Source organism: Rhinopithecus roxellana, chromosome 19, assembly GCF_007565055.1.
Source record: "Rhinopithecus roxellana isolate Shanxi Qingling chromosome 19, ASM756505v1, whole genome shotgun sequence".
NCBI lineage: Eukaryota > Metazoa > Chordata > Mammalia > Primates > Cercopithecidae > Rhinopithecus > Rhinopithecus roxellana.
This window is the reverse complement of record NC_044567.1, coordinates 19123374-19141660: the sequence shown is the minus strand read 5'-3', so window position 1 is coordinate 19141660 and position 18287 is coordinate 19123374. Positions and strand designations below refer to the sequence as shown.

The following is an 18287-nucleotide window of genomic DNA, read 5'->3' as shown; positions in this document are numbered from 1 at the left end:
AAGGAGCCTCTGTCACCTCTGTCATCATCTCCCTGTACTGTGCTCTGCCTCCTGCCTGCCCTGGGCTTTCTTCCTGCTGCCCTCACCACCCATGGCTGCCTGGTCCCTCTCCCTGATGCCCTGGCACTGGTCTTCTCATCCCCTCCACATTGCCACAGCCAACCGGCACTTTCTATCCCTCTGTTACTTGAATTCTTAGCAGCACGGGGCTCCATTCTTTCTGGGACATCCTCTCCTGGGCCTCTTTGCTGCCACTCCTGGTTTCCCCCTTGACTCTGTTCTCACTCCCCCTGAGCTCCTCGTTTCCACTTGCTCCTGAAGTAAAGAGGTGTCTTCCTCAGGACTTTGTCCTTGGCCATATGTATTTTCTATTCTGCACCCTCTTCCTGGCCAACCTCATTCACACTCATCACTTCAGTTACTGCATATATATTGATGACTCCCAAATCAATACCTCTAGCCCAGGCCTCTCTCCTTAGCTCCAGACATACATTTCTATCTGACTGCCTTCTGGACTTCTCTACCCCTATCCCTTATGGCATCTCAGACTCAGCTTTTTCAAACCAAACTCATTCTCTCTCCCCACAAGTCGGCTCTTTCTCTTATATTCCCTACTTTGGAGAATGGCACCATTATCTGCTTAGTTATGTAAATCGGAAATCTCAGTGTAGCCCTAGATTCCTCCTTACAAACCCTATCCCCATATCCGGCAAGACTCTGTCTCCTTAACACCTGCTGTGTGTTCTCCTCTTCTCTTCCCCTTGGGCCAGGCTCTAGCCTCCCTTCCTGTGGACTACTGCCTAAGTGGGGTAGGTCTCCATCCATCTACCCATTTGCCAGTGAGTCCTCTACCAGTGCAGACCTGATCATGCCCATCTCTGAGAGAACCCTTCAGGGGCTCCCGAAGCACATGGGGCTCCACGTGCTTTGGCTCCAGCCCCCTCTCTGTTTGCACCTTCACTACCTACCCCCCATCCCAGTTCCAGTGAGCGACTTGGCGTTTCCTCAGTGCATTTTGCTGTCCTGTGCTCCCAGGCCTTTGTGTACACTGGTTCCTCTGCCTGAAATGCCCTCTCCCCTACTTCGTCCAGCAAATTCTCACTTGTATCAGAAGTTCTCAGCACAACCAAGAGCTGTCTGAGGTGCCTTGTGTAGGTGCCACCTCCTGTGGGCACTGCAGTAGTTCACTTGTCTTGCTCCCCAGCAAGATGCTTTGTTCCTCTTGTAGTCATCTCTGTGTCCCCAGAGTCCAACCCAATGCCTGACACTGAGGAAGCCCACACAAGTGCATGAGTAACAGACTGTCTAGGAGGAGGGAGGGGAAGGGCCAAGGGCCTGGAGGAAGCCCTGCATGGTGAGGGGAGACCCAGGTGGGCTGCCTGACGGAGGCCTCTCTCTACAGGCGGTGGAGGAGCTGCTGGAGTGCTTGGATCTGGAGAAGAGCAGCTGCTGCATGGGCCTGAGCCGGGTGAGTTGTCCCACAGGAGGGCAGTCGGGCCTCACTCCAGGGGCCCCTGGGTGGCTGGCCCACTCCTCCTGTTCTTGCTGCTCAGCCAGACATCACTGGTCTCCTGGTGCCCTCTGAGTCTTGCCCCAGCTCCACCCTGCCCAGCCACTCAGGGGCTGCCCCCTTCAGGGCTAGGGGCCAGGGAGCCTAGAGGGTTCAGATGCAGCAATCTGACTTTCCTTCCTTCTGGATAACTGGCTTGTTCAGTGCCAGGAACACCTCTGTGATGTCAGGAGAGAGTGGGTGGAAGGTGGCCCTGAACTTGGCCCGAGTCCTGGTGTGGGGAGTTGGGGAGACTGGAGGGCTGGACCCAGAGGATGTGGGCTGGAAGAGGCAGGAGTCCTTGGGTAGAGCCCCTGTGGAGAGTTATCTGGGGCTGCTGGGTTCCAGAGAGCAAGCAGGACCTGGTGAGGCTGTGCTGCCACCACCTGCCCACAGGCCGAATTCCTCATCTGAATGGAACGCCATGTGTAAAATGCAGGCACGCCGGCCCCTGGGTGCCGGTCTGCCGCGTCACTCCTCACCAAAGGGTCAGCTGAGCATTCCTCCCACAGGCAGGAAGCCCTGCATGCCCCTCTCTTCTGAGCCTGGGAAGCTTGGACAGGTGGCACCCGCATATGTGCCCCAGGGCTGGGGTGGAAAGGAGGCCAGTGGAGAGCCAGAGAGGGTTCTGGACCGGTTGTCTGCCAGCAGAGAGGGAAGGAACTCTGGGTTGCAGGGTCCCGTGGGCCGTGTGCGGTGCAAGGAGGTGCTTGCAGAGGCTTGAGTCTCACTTGTCCTGTGTGCTTGGTCCTCTCGGCCCTGCATGTTGAGTCACTTTCCTGGCTCCTCCTGCCCTCCCTCCCTGTCACTCGCTCCCATCTCTGTGTCTTTGCATCTTCCCATCTTTGCTTCTGCCGTCCCTGGCTTTCCCTTTGGCCCCAGCAGTCCCTGCTGGTCTCTATTCCTTGGTTTCTGGTTCTGTTTTTCTCCTTGTTCTCTGTATCTTTGTGTCCCATTCTCTTTCTGTGTCATTTTCTGGTTTGTGTCACTGCTTTGTCTACCTCTGTGTCTGGCTCAGCTCTTTTCTCTCTGTCTGTTCCGCTCCCCCCTGCTTTTTTAAGCTGGGGCTGCCATCTAGGGCCCCTGCCTAGGGCTGCCTGCTGTCAGGCTCTACTTCAACTGCAGGGTCTCTCCCTGGGTCCTGTCACCCTGGTCTTTCCCGCCAGGTTCCTGCCTCTCAAGCAGGTTGAGCTGCTGCTGGCTGCCGTTGGGGATGGCACCTCCTCCAGCCCATGCCTGGGTTCCCAGGCCTATCTCGGGCAGGGCAGGAAAGGGCCTGTACAGGCTGATCCTCTTCCCAGCTGCCATCTCAGACCTTCTGTCAGTCCTGAGCCATGCCAGGTGCCCGGCTGAGGCAGGCAAGCCCCAGGGCACACTGTCACTCAAGGGCAGAGCTGGGCCAACACTGGGTGCCTGCTCACATCTAGTTTGGGAAAGAAAGTTCAGGCCGTCTAGGCTCTGGTCAACACTGACTCGTGAGCAAGGATTCCCTGTGTGTCACATTGCTTCAGAGGAGGGGGTCTTCATCTGAGCCATGGGACCCTGAGAGTTTCAATAAGGAGTTTGGGGGGCTCAGAGCCTCCTGACATTGTAAAATTTGTATGAATGTGTATTTTGGGAAGGAGATGGCCTGGAGCTTTCACCCAATACCCAGAAGGACCCTTAACCCCGCAAATGTTCAAGAGAGATTTGAGGCTCGCTGCTTTGGCCTCTAGACCATTCTTTCTCTTCTCGTTGTGTCTCTGGGCCATTATCCACCCCCCACTCCAGCACCTCACTTCTGCCCTGGTCAGGTGGCTATGTGTCCTAACCAAGCATGTTTGCTGTCCCCTGGTGGGGCTTGGATAATACCCCCAGTGGGATTTCAGACTTGCACATTATATGAAATTAAGCAGCTGGGGGCCAGGCGTGGTGGTTCACGCCTGCAATCCTACCACTTTGGGAGGCTGAGGTGGGCAGATTGCCTGAACCCAGGAGTTTGAGACCACCCTAGGCAACATGGTGAAAACCCATCTCTACTGAAATACAAAAAAATTATCTGGGCGTGGTGACGGGCACCTGTAGTCCCAGCTACTTGGAAGGCTGAGGCATGAGAATTGCTCGAGTTCAGGAGGTGGGGGTTGCAGTAAGCAGAGATTGCACCACTGCACTCCAGCCTGGGTGACAGAGCAAGGCTCTGTCCCCAAAAAAAGAGAGAAAGAAATTGAGCAGCCGGGCACGGCAGCTAGTGTCTGTAATCTCAGCACTTTCGGAGGCTGAGGCAGGAGGATCACTTGATGCCAGGAGTTCAAGAACAGCCTGGGCAACATAGGGAGACCCCATCTCTTTAAAAAAAATACAAAAATTAGCTGGGAATGGTGGTGCACACCTGTAGTGCCAGCTACAGGGGAGGCTGAGGTGGGAGGATAGCTTAAGCCTGGGAGGTAGAGGCTGCAGTGAGCCATGATCATGCCACTTTACTCCAGCCTGGGTGACAGAGCAAGACCATTCAAGATAAATTTAAAGAAAAGAAATTGAGGCTCAGGTAGAACTTAGGACCCATGGGAGACCCCATGTTCGATGGTGGGATTTAGGGAAGTGTCACAAAGGACTGAGCTGGCTTTTTCCAAGGCCAGCCTCAGGGGACCAGGTTTCTGTGGAGTCGCCAGAGGCAGAGCTTTCTCAGCAGAAAGTTTAGGCCCTCTCTTTGCATCTTTGCTGAAGGGGGCCTTGGGATACTGTGCCTGTTGGCTCTCGGTGCATTTACGTAACCTGTTTCCCATCACATTCACATCTTCTCTTTGCCCCATAAAAAGGAATTTTCTGTGTTCCGTGCCAGATGGAGGTAGGCCTATACCTAGGTGTCTCCGCCCACTCTCATGGATACAGAGTGATTTTTTTCACCCAAACCTTCCCGTTTCACACACACTCCTCTTTGTGGCATGTGGCAAATTTTACCAAGCCCTATCTTAGGGTGGCACAGAGTGTTAAGGAAAGGCCGGGTGTGGGGGCGCCCAGCTGGTTCTGCACATGCCTGCCCTCCAGCCCCCAAACCTGTATGACAGGTCCCTCGGCTGGGCCAACCCCCACCCACCTCACTGGCTTCTTCATGAGAAGGTGAAACTTGGGTGTGTGTTGGGGGGTGGCACATGAAAGAGGAGACCATCTGAAATGAAACTAGCAGGGAGGGGGAGGAGAAGGCAGGAGCTTCCCACCACCCCTCTTCCCATTCTCCCTGCTTTTCCTCTGCACGCTTCTCCCCAGCACTGCTTCTCACACAGACATCCTCCAGCATCCACTCCCCCTGATCCCAGCAGTCGGGAGTCCCAGCTGGAGCCCGGGTTGGGCCCTGCAGTGGGCTGTGGGCACAGGGGGCATTGACGGGGTTGCTGGCAGTCCTGGGTGAGGAAGCCCTCACAGATGTGGCAGGATGCCCCCTCCCTGTTTGACCAGTGACTGCTCCATTTCCTTCCTTGCCCCAGATATCTTCCCTTTACTTTCCCTCTCCTTTCATCTTCTTTGAAGTTAAATTTCACACCTTACTCCTCCCCTGCCAAAACCTCCCCAGCCCCTGCTCCCTCAGCCTTCCCAGGGCCTCTTCCTGCTCCTCCCCTCCTCTCTTGGACAATTGGATTTTGAGGCTCTTCCCAAGCGAAGGGCTGTACTCCCTGGCCTGCTTGTTTCTCCAGTTCCTCACCTTCCCTCCCTTTCCTCTGCTGGGCTGGCCCAGTCTCCTGCCTTCACCAGGCCTGCTTTTTCACAGGTGTTCTTCCGGGCGGGTACCTTGGCACGGCTGGAGGAGCAGCGGGATGAACAAACCAGCAGGAACCTAACCCTTTTCCAAGCAGCCTGCCGGGGCTACCTGGCCCGCCAGCACTTCAAGAAGAGAAAGGTGCTGCTCTAGGGACATCCCCTCCCCCCGCAACCTACATGGGCACAGCCAAGTTCCTGGGGTGGAGGCTATGAGGGGGAGAAGAGGCAGGAACCTCCCAGGCCACCATGTCCTGGGCCAGGGTGGGGAACGGGCAGCTCCCTGGTGCCAGCAAGTGTGCTGGTGTGCCCAGTGACGGGGCCTGGTTGGAGGGCTTTGTTGAGGGGTAGGGGAATCAGGGCCCAGGCAAAGGTGGGCTCTGGATCATAGGCTGCTCCATGAAGATTAAGGAGCTGTGTCAGCGACTCCTTTTCTTATTAGCAAGTCCATAAAACAGCCAGCACTGCCGCCTCTTGTGTTTCAGCAAGATTAGGTTTTATAGCACAGCTAGGCCAGGGTGCTGGAAATAATCAGGCAGCAAATAAAGCAGATGAAATTATTCCTAATGGCAGCAGAGCGGCTAGTGCCCAGCACGGTGCTCCCAGGGCTGGGTTCTGTGCTGCCCACCCTCTGAGGGATGGAGGGAGCCTGGGGCAAGGGGGAGCATGGGAAGTATCTGACTCGGGGTCAGGAGGCCAGAGGAGCAGCCCTGGGGGCCTGTGCTGATGGTGGGGAGGATCCTGGGCCAAGCTTGGCCAAGGTGACTGAGAACCCCGCTGTGCGCCACCCCCACCCCACCTGCAGATCCAGGACCTGGCCATTCGCTGTGTTCAGAAGAACATCAAGAAGAACAAAGGGGTGAAGGACTGGCCCTGGTGGAAGCTCTTTACCACAGTGAGGCCCCTCATTGAAGTACAGCTGTCAGAGGAGCAGATCCGGAGCAAAGACGTATGTGACAGCCTGGGAGGGTCAAGTCTCTGGGTGTGGGGAGGCCTTGCCGGTTTAGCTTGGACTTCCAAGCGCTTCTTCATTTAGTCCAGAGAGCTCACATCCTTGAAATGTGCTCATCAAACAGAAAATGTCCCTCCGGGGTGCTGGCTGAGTCCCTGGGCAGCCTCTTAACGATAAAATCTTGGGCATCCCTAGCTTATTGGGAAGGGTCTAGGGACAGGATTCCCGGGAGGCAGTGGCTCTGCTCTTGGGGACATGCCTCCTCCCATGGTGTCCTGGCCCAAGCTTCATCAACTTTGTTCACTACAGGGGTGCAGACCCAGGGCCCCAACCCCTCGCAGTGCCTTTGGCTCACTTTGCCCTCTTTGGTCCACCCTAGGAGGAGATCCAGCAGCTGCGGAGCAAGCTCGAGAAGGTGGAGAAGGAGCGAAACGAGCTGCGGCTCAACAGTGACCGGCTGGAGAGCCGGGTGAGTGACTCCTGGCACCACACCAACTGGGCATGGCTGCAGGGAGACCCAGCCCCTGCAGGTCCCCCAGGTGTTCTGGCTGAGTGAGGCAGGCACTTCAATTGGTGGTGACTCCCTACCCCCAACTCCAGATCTCGGAGCTGACATCGGAGCTGACAGATGAGCGTAACACAGGAGAGTCTGCTTCCCAGCTGCTGGACGCGGAGACGGCAGAGAGGCTCCGGGCTGAGAAGGAGATGAAGGAATTGCAGGTGAGGGCAGGGCCTGGGTGAGAATAGCAGGCTGGTGACTGCCACACCATAGTGCCCATTGGCTCCCCCCAAAAACAGTTGGCATCTTCACCCCAGCCCAGCATCCCTGTCTGCCCTGGGTAAGCATGTGAGCATGGTCTGTGTGGTTCGGGGAGTGGGTATGAGGGGACAGAATGGCATACCCTGAAACCCCGTCTTCTGCAGACCCAGTACGATGCACTGAAGAAGCAGATGGAGGTTATGGAAATGGAGGTGATGGAGGCCCGTCTCATCCGGGCAGCGGAGATCAACGGGGAAGTGGATGATGATGATGCAGGTGGGCCTGAGGCCCAAGGAGCTTGGCAGTGGCCTGCGATGCGAGCCCTGATGCCCACCCCTGGGTAGTCATGCCCCTTGTCCAGGCCTGTCTCCCCTCCATGGGGCTAAAGTGAAAGAAACAGATGAGAAGGCAGAGGTGCCAATAAATGCAGGGGATTGTTAGGTAGAGCTGTAACAACCACGATCATGACAAAGACTGAGGGCCGTGGTCCCAGCAGTCCCTGGGGGAGGCACAGCACATGTAGCCACATCTCTCGCTTTGGTCTTCTCCTGGCTAGTGGCTCCTTCTGCCTTGGGAGGAAGCCGTCATTACAGAGAGCTTTCTGAGCCCTGGCTGACTCCACCTGCTGCCCCCCCTGCCCCATCCTCCTTCCCCTCTGCCCCTTCTGGGTTCTCTCAGCACCTCCATCCTTCCTTGTCTGCCTCAACCCCACAGGTGGCGAGTGGCGGCTGAAGTATGAGCGGGCTGTGCGGGAGGTGGACTTCACCAAGAAACGGCTCCAGCAGGAGTTTGAGGACAAGCTGGAGGTGGAGCAGCAGAACAAGAGGCAGCTGGAGCGGCGGGTGAGGCTGGGGAGGAGCCGAGGCCTGTGCTTGAGAGGGCCAGGAGGGGAACTGGTGCCTCGTGTCAGTCCAGTGAAGGCTGGGGGCAGGCAGGCCTGGCCTGGGACAGATCAGGGAGGCTGGCATGTTAGCTTCTCGGTGCAGGGGCAATCAGGAGCAGGCTATCATTAGCTTCTTCAGTTCCCTGGGAGACCCGACTTCCTCCCACATCCCTGGGTCTTCCCCTCACTTACCCACCTCCCTCTCCTCACCTTCTCCACCAATGCTTCCGGGCCTCTCTGTATATGTACCCTGTCTCGGCCCCTAGCTCGGGGACCTGCAGGCAGACAGTGAGGAGAGTCAGCGGGCTCTGCAGCAGCTCAAGAAGAAGTGCCAGCGGCTAACAGCTGAGCTGCAGGACACCAAGCTGCACCTGGAGGGCCAGCAGGTCCGCAACCACGAGCTGGAGAAGAAGCAGAGGAGGTAGGTGGGCCCCCTGACCTGGGCCCAGAGAACCTTCGGAGCAGCCACAGACAGGACTGCCTCCTCGCCCACCAGGGAGGAAAGAAGGAAGGACCTGAATTTGTCCAGGGCCCTTGCCTGCCTCGTCACTCATCTTGGAACGTGAAGGGGCCCCCTCCTGACCTCCAGGGTGGACTCAAGCTGTGTCCCCACTGAAGACCTGCCCAGGCCTCTGCTTTCAGAGGTGCTCCCCGCATCACGTGCCTGTCACCCTGTGCCAGGCCCCATCAGGAAGGGCATCAACCAGGGCCCGTGCAGGAACCGCTATGTCCCTGCCCCCGGCCCCCAGCTCTGCCTCTCCCTCACTTGCCTCAGCTACACAAACACTCTCTCCTGACTAATGTCGTTAAACTACCGTGCCACTTCCATCTCATTATGGTAATGATACAAAGGAGGGGGGTGGCCCTCACAGGAGAAAATCCAATCTAAATTAATTTCCCGGGCTGGGAATGAGGATGGGACGCCTTCATTAGCAGTACTGAGGAACCCACACACCCTGGGAACAGCAGGGCGCCCTGGGGAGCAAGAACAGCACCCATTTCTCCTCTGCAGGGGAAGGGCTTCTCAGCAGAGGCACCGGTTGCCTTTGTGAAGGGGTATCCCCACACCCACGACCCTGGGAGTGAGGATGGCAGAGCCTTTCCAGTGACTCTGGGTTACCCCTGGCCACCTGGACCCACCACCATCTCCCCAACTGGGGAAATAGGAAGGTTTTCTATTCCTCCCACCTGACACCATGACCGCCACTTCCCTCGTTCTCATCTCTGCCCCCACCCTACCCCTTTACCCAAAGGCTGGCACCCTTAGCTCGACCCCCCTTCTGAGCACCCAATGACAATACCAGCTCGGCCTAGTTACCGTGCTGCTGTGCTCCCCGCTGGGCAACTTATTAGGTTTCAGCTGCCCGGAGTTTTCTTACTTTTTTTTGATGTGGGGTTGGGGTAAGGGGAGCGTTCAACTTCCACAGAAACCTGATTAGCTATTCAGGGAAGGTGGTAAGAGGAATTTGAGCAATTTGCTCCATATTTAGCGGGAAATGGAAGACTGGGAAGTGGAGGAGTGAAGAACGAGGCCCCCTGTGTGCCCATTGAGGCATGTGGCCAGCTGGGCACAGTGGGAATGCCAGCTCTGAACCCAGTATGGGGTGTCCTGGTGGTGTCCTGCCAGCACTGCTGGGGTTCCTGGTCCTGGCCAAAGGCTGGTGCCCAGAGGCAGGGACAAGGAGCCAGTTGTTGCCCTTACAGTTGCCGAACTGAACTGTGGAAAGTGAGTTAGTAGAAGCAGGGTGCTCATCTCTGCCCTTTTCCCACCCCACCCTCACCTGGGTCCCTCATTCTTTGATGTGTTGAAATGGAAAAGGTAGAGACTTAACTCCTGAGGGGCCTGTTAAGCAGGCTATGGGTCCCTCTTAGGCCTACTTGGTGAAAGGGCTCGCCTGAGTGCTCCCTATCCCAGACCCAGTTGCTCAATAGGGCCTCAGTGGCCTGACCTGCCACCTCTAAACGTCACCCCTACCTTGCCACTGGCCCCACGTTAGGGCTGCGTGGGTCCCCCCACCCCTGCTTGGGTCCTGTCCATGGCACCACCTCCTGACAGTCTCTGTGTGGGGGACCCCGGCTCTTCCCCATCTGATGGAGCCGCCACACTCCCTTGCAGGTTTGACAGTGAGCTCTCGCAGGCGCATGAGGAGGCCCAGCGGGAGAAGCTGCAGCGGGAGAAGCTGCAGCGGGAGAAGGACATGCTCCTTGCTGAGGCTTTCAGTCTAAAGCAGCAACTAGAGGTGGGTAGGGCCACCCACTGTCTGTGCCCTGTCCCCTTCACAACCTGGGGTCAGCCCTGCACCAGCCTCATCTCTTTTGCTCCAGGAAAAAGACATGGATATTGCAGGGTTCACCCAGAAGGTTGTGTCTCTAGAGGCAGAGCTCCAGGACATTTCTTCCCAAGAGTCCAAGGATGAGGCTTCTCTGGCCAAGGTCAAGAAACAGCTCCGGGACCTGGAGGCCAAAGTCAAGGATCAGGAAGAAGAGCTGGATGAGCAGGCAGGGACCATCCAGATGCTGGAGCAGGTACAGGAGAGCTTGGCCAAGGGAGGGGTGAGGTGCAGCAGGGCTGCCACCATCCCCACAGCCAGCCTCAGGCATGGGCCAGAGGATCCTGCCTCCATTCATTCATGTGTTCACTCACTCACCTACTCATAAAATGTGCAGTGAGCACCTGATCTGTGCCAGCCACAGTGTGAAGACGCAGTCATGGAACTTTCCACAAAAACAAATCTGATGGAGCTCTAGTAGGGAAGGGCTCAGGATGCATGGCAGCTGAGGGCCACAGGCCCAACCAGCCTGCCACCAAGCCACCAAGTCAGTTCAGGCAGCTAGAGCCTGCAGGCAGACAGAGAAGCTACAGGACTGTCCCCACCCCAGCTACCTCTCTCTGGGCCTATGCCAGACCTCTAGTAAGGGAGTTCAGCTGCTCTGGAGAAGCTGCTGCCACGAGAGCAAGGTGCCAGCAAAGGGAACTGGCTGGTGGACATTCTCAGCCCGTGAGCCTAGGGAGAGCCACACACAGGTGGGAAGGGGGTGGGCATTGCTGGGGAGGGAACCCAGACCCTACTCCAACCACCTCCAGGCCAAGCTGCGACTGGAGATGGAGATGGAGCGGATGAGACAGACCCATTCTAAGGAGATGGAGAGTCGGGATGAGGAGGTGGAGGAGGCCCGGCAGTCGTGTCAGAAGAAGGTAAGGTATCTGAGTACTTACCTGTCTAGCGTAAACACCTTTTCCCATCGCCGCTTTAAAGTAAGGGGCTTTCTGCCTCCCTACCTCAGCCACATTGTCTTCCATTGTCATTCTGGGCCAGGAAGTGCCTCTCGGGATCCTGGCATTGGCAGGGATGTATTGGCTCAGCGTCTGTAGAGAAGCTTGAGCCCCTGAGGAACTAACGCTCCCTGCTTTCTGTGCCAGGGGCAGCCCCCTGTGCCCCTGCTGTGCTGCGCTATACTGATGCTGCCTGCAGTCAGCCAGCCTGGCTGGATAGGTCTCCACTGTGCGGCGAGGTGTCCTATTCTGTCTTGGCTAGCCCCACCGCATGTGGCCTGCCATCCCTCCTCACCCTCCCAGGCTGCTTTGAAACCCTACAAACCTGAAATTTAGGTTCTGACCCCTCCGCCAACATCACTGTGCTCAGGCCTGCCCCACTGTTTTCCCGGAGTGGGGAACCCAGAACCAAAGGGGCCTGCTTGGCACCAGGTATTAAAGGGATGGACGGGTCTCTGTCCCCACGGTATTCCAGTTAAAACAGATGGAGGTTCAGCTGGAGGAAGAGTATGAGGACAAGCAGAAGGTGCTGCGAGAGAAGCGGGAGCTGGAGGGCAAGCTCGCCACCCTCAGCGACCAGGTCAGGGGACGCTCCACCCACCAAGCCTGACCAGCTACCTGCCCATGCAGCCTGAGGAGTGGGGATCCTAGGGATGGGGAGCCGGGAACAGAGCTGTCAGGGGGATGGGGGTGCTGCAAAGAGCCCATCATCATCCCTCGATGGAGGCATCACTATACATTGGCACACCCAGCCCTTTATCACTGGTTGGCATGATCCTGGCTCTTCCAGGATCCTTATGGGGACACTGATAATGAGGACGTGGTGAGGAGTGGGCTTGGGTAAGATAGGAGGAGGCCCTGTGTGGAGCCCAGAACCCCAACTGCTGGTGCTCACCCAGGTGAACCGGCGGGACTTTGAGTCAGAGAAGCGGCTGCGGAAGGACCTGAAGCGCACCAAGGCCCTGCTGGCGGATGCCCAGCTCATGCTGGACCACCTGAAGAACAGCGCTCCCAGCAAGCGAGAGATCGCCCAGCTTAAGAACCAGGTATCCCCAGAGAGCACACGGCTGATCCAGGCGCAACAGAGCTTACCTTTTCCATTCTCTTTCTCTCTCTCTCACTCCTCTCAGTGGCTCGTGAGTCCTTGGGAAGGAAAGTGACAGGATAGAGGGGAGAGCCACATGTAGCAGCTAGACTCCCCAGGCCCTGCGTGTGCCTTACTGTCTCACCGCCCAGCCCAGGGTGGTGTGGATGGGGCCTGGTGCCCACCAGCCCTGTCACGGGAGGAGATGCCCATGCATGCATCACCACACAGCCATGGCCCTGGGGTCTGAAGTGAATGGAGGAGAAGAAGGAGGGCATCTGGGCTCACTCTTCCCTGTACAGCCCTCCTGCCCCCAGGGAATGACTGACATCTCTCCCCGGGGCGGGGGTGGTCTCTGTCCAGCTGGAGGAGTCAGTGTTCACCTGTGCGGCAGCTGTGAAAGCACGGAAAGCAATGGAGGTAGAGATCGAAGACCTGCACCTGCAGATTGATGACATCGCCAAAGCCAAGACAGTGGTGAGGGGCCAGGGTGCCCGGGGCAGAGCTCAGGGGGCTGAGGCAGAATAGAGCTGCCTCTGTGGCTCCCTTCACCCCAGACAGGTTCCTCCACGTCAGGACTTGTGATGGGTCCTTTCATTGCCAGGACTTGCTGCAGGAAGAGCAGGCCCCCCTGCTCTGTGTCTCCTCACCCTGAGCAGAGGCCTCGGGGAGGAGCGGGCAGAAGAGGGAGCCAGCAAGGGCCCATCTCCTTGTTTAACCACCTGCCTGCGGGAGCTTGGCCGCAGGCCCCAACACCATAAATAAAGGCATCTAATGTGGCTGAGGGACGTAAACAGGTGCCTAGAGATTAGCAGAAGCACCGATAAGAGGACAGGATGGCTTGGCTTCCCTCCCCTTCCCCCTGCCCAGCCCACTGACAAGCCCAAGCGGCAGCTAATTAGAGCTCTTATTTAATGCCTCCTTTTTAATTCCCCACCTCTCCCACGGCCCATCCATCGGCAGAGAATTCATTACTGGGATGTGGCCACCAATACCTCCTTGGGCAGGGAATGGGGCAGGGGAGGAGGCTGGGCTGGGCTGGTGGCTTCATGGCCCCTGAGCTAGTCACCTAGCTGCTGAGAGATGCCAATCTCACGGGCTTGATTTATCCCCATGGCATTTGTGCTCCTCAGCAGTTTTCAGGTGAGTAATTCAAATTCCTTAATTGTGTTAAAAAAGGTTGTTATAAAATTACCATTTTATTTAAATCTGAGTTAATAAATTTCTTGGCGGAGGCTTCCCCAGCTCCCCACAGCCCAGTAACAAGATGGATGGGGCAGAGAAGGAGCCAACACAGTCATTTTGGTTTGGAATTACAGGCTAATAGATTCATTCATTTCCTGAAGCTGCTGTTGGATCGCTCTTCCCCTCCCCCAAGGAGGGGACTGGCTGTGGGGGCTGGATGCCCAGGGACTGGGCAGTCCCAGGGGAAATGAGAGTCTAAGCCAGGAGACCTTCGCAGACTTGAGGGGGTCCTTCCCTGGGGCCTGAAGGGAGCAGAGTACACGCAGGTCAGGGCCTGGACTGATAGTGCCAGGATGATGGGTCATTTGTTCTGGGCAGACCTTTTCTGCCTTCTCATTAGCCTCAAAGGAGCTGCCAGGAAGCAGCTGTCATTCAGCTCAGAGGCCCGGGGTCTGCCTGTATTGCACACAGCCCTTTCCCTCATCTCCCTGGTCCGGAGCAGGACAGGCAGCTCCCTGAGCATCACTGGTCCTGGGACCCACCCCAGCGGGCAGGCTCAGCCCATTATCATCTCTACAATGACCCCACCATTGGAGGCAGCTGGAGCCCACAGGCACACTGGGCCTGAGGCCCTGTGATATGTCTTTGCCTCTGTCCAGCTGGAGGAGCAGCTGAGCCGCCTTCAGCGTGAGAAGAATGAAATCCAGAACCGGCTGGAGGAGGATCAGGAAGACATGAACGAATTGATGAAAAAGCACAAGGCTGCGGTGGCTCAGGTACCCCTGCCAGGAGTGCCCCTCACACTCTGCACCGCCATCATCCTTCTGGTCCTCCCCGTGGGTCCCCCACACAGCCGCTTGTTCTGGGAGGTGATGGAGTGGGAACCTCGGTCCCCTGGTGTTCCAGCTGGGCTGGGCTGGCTGAATGTTTATGGGGGATCCTGCTTCTGATGCTCTCACCCCTTTCCCAGGCTTCCCGGGACCTGGCTCAGATAAATGATCTCCAAGCTCAGCTAGAAGAGGCCAACAAAGAGAAGCAGGAGCTGCAGGAGAAGGTGAGGACCAGGGGCTCCCTCGGGAGAGAGAGAGTGCCAGGATCACTACGTGTGGGAGGAACCCCCAAGTTCACAGTTTAGAAGACGCTTTTCTCTGCCATCAGTAATCCACAGAGCAGCGTAAACTAGGAGCAAGGGCTAGGCTTGGAGCCATGTCACCACAGCAGACATTTGGGCTTCCCCTGCCTCATTTCCCATCTCTATTCCCTCTCTAAGAAAGTCCATAGCTTTCTCCTTTCTCTCTGAAGGGCAAAATCTGTGCCAAGCGCTAGGGCAGATGGGGGAGGCCTCTGGCCCAGGGCTCCATTCTCTTTCCTCCCAGGTGCATCCCTCCCTACCCCTCCCGCCTTCTGGTCACTATGGTGATATTGCCTGCCCCAGATGTATCCTCCTCACTTTCTGGGCTCAGTTCTTTCTTCTCTTCTTGTCCTCCACCTCTAGCTACAAGCCCTCCAGAGCCAGGTGGAGTTCCTGGAGCAGTCCATGGTGGACAAGTCCCTGGTGAGCAGGCAGGAAGCTAAGATACGGGAGCTGGAGACACGCCTGGAGTTTGAAAGGACGCAAGTGAAACGGCTGGAGGTGGGTTCCCGCTTCTCCCGGGCCGCACCAAACAGGGCAGAGCTGTGCCAGCGCTGGAGCCACGCATGCTCAGCAGGGCTGGGCAGGCCCCCGGACACTCCTCAGAGGCCTGTGCCTCGTTGCCAGGCCAGCTGACGGGCAGGTGCTTCTCTCCCGCTCCGCCTGGCCTGCTCTCTGGGTACCGTGGAGCCCGCCTGCTTTACATTCTGTTTCCGTACTTGCTTTCTGCCAAGGGACCAGAGCAGCTTAGCTCTTCGTCTTCATATTTTCCTCCACCACGAGCTCCCCCCGCCTGTTCCCCTCAACCGGTTCTCTGGCAGGGTCATAAATATGCAGCGGATGGTGCCACTTCTGTGCAGGCTGGAGTCTGTTCTCTCATCTGCCCTCTCTCTCCTCCTTTCCCCTTCCCTGCTTCATTCTCTGTCTTCCTCACTTCTTCTGCCCTCCTGCCTCTGCTTTCTCTCTCTCTCTCTTCCTTTTTCTTGATTATGACCCTATTCTTTCTTCTCCTTTCCTTTTTCTTTTTTTTATTTGAGATGGAGTCTCACTCTGTTGCCAGGCTGGAGTGCAGTGGTGCGATCTTGGCTCACCGCAACCTCCATCTCCCAAGTTCAGTCGATTCCCCTGCCTCAGCCTCCGAGTAACTGGTACTACAAGCACACGCATTTTAAAAATTGTATTTTAGTAGAGACAGGGTTTCTACTGACTATGTTGGCCAGGATGGTCTTGATCTCCTGACCTCATGATCTGCCCGCCTCGGCCTCCCAAAGTGCTGGGATTACAGGCGTGAGATATTTTTTCCTCTCCCCAATCTTACTTCTCTTTCTTACCCTTTTCCCATCCCATTCTCCTCTCCCTTTATTATAAAGTTCATTCTCTCTTCTTCTTCTTCTTTTTTATTTTTTTGAGATCGGGTCTTGCTCTGTTGCCCAGGCTGTAGTGCAGTGACACAATCATGGCTCACTGTAGCCTTGACCTCCTGGGCTCAAGCAATCCTCCCATCCTCCTGCCTCAGCCTCCTGTGTAACTGGGACCACAGGTATGTGCCACCATGCCTGGCTAATTTCTGTACTTTTTGCAGAGACAGGGTTTTGCCTTGTTGCCCAGACTGGTCTCGAACTTCTGGGCTCAAGCAATCCGCCTGCCTCAGCCTCCCAAAGTGTTGGCATTGCAGGCATGAGCCACCACGCTGGACCAATCCTTTTTCTTTTGGTCTCCCAAAGCCAGTATAGGCCAGCCCCTTCCATCTCTGGCAGAGCAGATAGCAAGAGAGAGGCAGAAAGGATTATCTCCTGGGTTTACACCCCTCTCGCCTTATTTTTAAATTCTCTTTGAGTTTATAAGCCTTTGTCTCCGCACCAGTCAGTTCTGTCTGGGCCCTGTGTTGGTAAGTGTGGTTGGTGAGGGGCAGCCCTGTCACCTCCTCCATCAACTCGCAGTCCATGGAGCAGGCACTTAGGTAGGGATAGAAACAGGTGGGCGTCTAGAGGGCATTAATAACCTGGACACAGGAAGAGAGCACAACTGACCCTCCCAAGGCGGGGTCACAGTCCTCAGGAGAGCTGGAGAGAGTTAGGGGAAACTTAAGAATTTATTTTCTGCCCACCCCAACCCCAGGCTGGCTAATAATATTTTGATCCCCATTTTACATATAGGAAGGGTTATGTAGGTTGCCTAAGGTCACAAAGCTATCAAGGGACAGAAGAGGCCATTGGTCTGGTGGACACAGGACAGGCCCACAGGACTTGTCTCCTTTTCTCTTGGGCCTAGTCCCTTCCCGCACCTCTATCCGTCAGGTTCCCTTCTGCTCGGAGAGTTTTGTGGTTTAGACTCATAGGATGTTAAACACAAATGGCCCAATCCTGCAGCCTGGCTCTGTTATTTTAGGGACATAGAGGCTGGAGGCCCAGTCAGAGGTAGAACCAGGATCATAAGCAGATGCGGGGTCTGCTTGTGAATTCAGCCCCTCTCTCCAGATCATTTTTTGCTCAGCATCCCACTGCCTGGCAGGAGATTCATTAGGCTTAGAGAGATGCTCTCTGCTTGGAATCTGATGATTGTTTAGTCTCTCCTAATCCAGAACTCCAGCAAATCCATTTACCTCTGAGCACAGGATCTAGCTTTTGGGGCTTCTGGGTTCAGAGTCCCTGCGGGAAGCCCTGCTGACCTGAGAGGCCTCTACATGCAGTGTCAATACCGACAGGCCCACCAAGCTGTACCCGGAACACTCCTTCAGTCTTGGTGTAGTAAAAATGATAATAGCACCTTTCATCTTTCAAAGTGCATTCACATTCATTACCTTATTCATCCTCAGAAGACGCCTGGGGGGTAGGTGTTATTCTCCCCCCGTTTTACAGAAAAGCAAGGGAAGCCTCAGGATTGCTTGCCCAGGTAGCCAATGAATGGTGGAGCCAGAGCTTGACCCCAGGCCTCTTGACCCAGAGCTCTGCCACACCCTCCCTCTGCCTGACTGATGGGCCTACGTGCTGTGTCTTTCTTCCCCAACTGACTGTCCAGAGCCTGGCTAGCCGGCTCAAGGAAAACATGGAGAAGCTTACTGAGGAGCGGGATCAGCGCATTGCAGCCGAGAACCGGGAGAAGGAACAGAACAAGCGGCTACAGAGGCAGCTCCGGGACACCAAGGAGGAGATGGGCGAGCTTGCCAGGAAGGAGGCCGAGGCAAGCCGCAAGAAGCATGAACTGGTAATGCCCTCCTGTTCCCCACAGGGCCCACATGGCAGCCCCCTGACGAGCTGTTGAGTGTGCGCCTCACTCTGCTCACTCTGGCCTGGTTGGGGATAGGGTGCAAAGAAACTGCGCATGAGTCAGAGAATGAGAGGGAGGAGGAGCATACCAAGAGGGCAGACCAGGGAGCCAATGGCACAGGAGGCTCCCTCAGGTGAGGCTTGGCCCCCACAGCCCAGCAGCAGCACAGCGGAAAAGGCTCTGGAAGCCTGTGTCAGCCCTTGGGTAGCGCCCCCATGACCGGGAAGGACTTGAAGCAGGCTTTTTCTGGTCATCTGGGGAAGAAGCTAGCCCTCCTGCAAACTGGGCTGCCCCCTTCCTCCTAGGAGATGGATCTAGAAAGCCTGGAGGCTGCTAACCAGAGCCTGCAGGCTGACCTAAAGCTGGCATTCAAGCGCATCGGGGACCTGCAGGCCGCCATCGAGGATGAGATGGAGAGTGATGAGAATGAGGACCTCATCAACAGGTGAGAGGTGGCCTCTGGGGCATCTGC

At 56.5% G+C, this 18287-nt stretch overlaps 1 protein-coding gene across 10 annotated transcripts in view; it reads left to right on the top strand.

The window, feature by feature from the left end:
- MYO18A (myosin XVIIIA) overlaps window positions 1–18287 on the top strand; it is a 106239-nt gene that overhangs the window by 75083 nt on the left and 12869 nt on the right. For all 10 annotated transcript variants that reach the window (XM_030924243.1, XM_030924244.1, XM_030924246.1 and 7 more), the window contains 19 exons: window positions 1403–1468; window positions 5292–5420; window positions 6084–6227; window positions 6610–6699; window positions 6831–6950; window positions 7155–7266; window positions 7705–7832; window positions 8140–8294; window positions 9990–10113; window positions 10199–10399; window positions 10959–11069; window positions 11623–11727; window positions 12047–12193; window positions 12595–12708; window positions 14076–14192; window positions 14387–14470; window positions 14912–15049; window positions 17567–17752; window positions 18121–18260. In XM_030924243.1, the coding sequence (XP_030780103.1) occupies window positions 1403–1468; window positions 5292–5420; window positions 6084–6227; window positions 6610–6699; window positions 6831–6950; window positions 7155–7266; window positions 7705–7832; window positions 8140–8294; window positions 9990–10113; window positions 10199–10399; window positions 10959–11069; window positions 11623–11727; window positions 12047–12193; window positions 12595–12708; window positions 14076–14192; window positions 14387–14470; window positions 14912–15049; window positions 17567–17752; window positions 18121–18260 (2411 nt within the window). The remainder of the gene's footprint in view (window positions 1–1402; window positions 1469–5291; window positions 5421–6083; window positions 6228–6609; window positions 6700–6830; window positions 6951–7154; window positions 7267–7704; window positions 7833–8139; window positions 8295–9989; window positions 10114–10198; window positions 10400–10958; window positions 11070–11622; window positions 11728–12046; window positions 12194–12594; window positions 12709–14075; window positions 14193–14386; window positions 14471–14911; window positions 15050–17566; window positions 17753–18120; window positions 18261–18287) is intronic.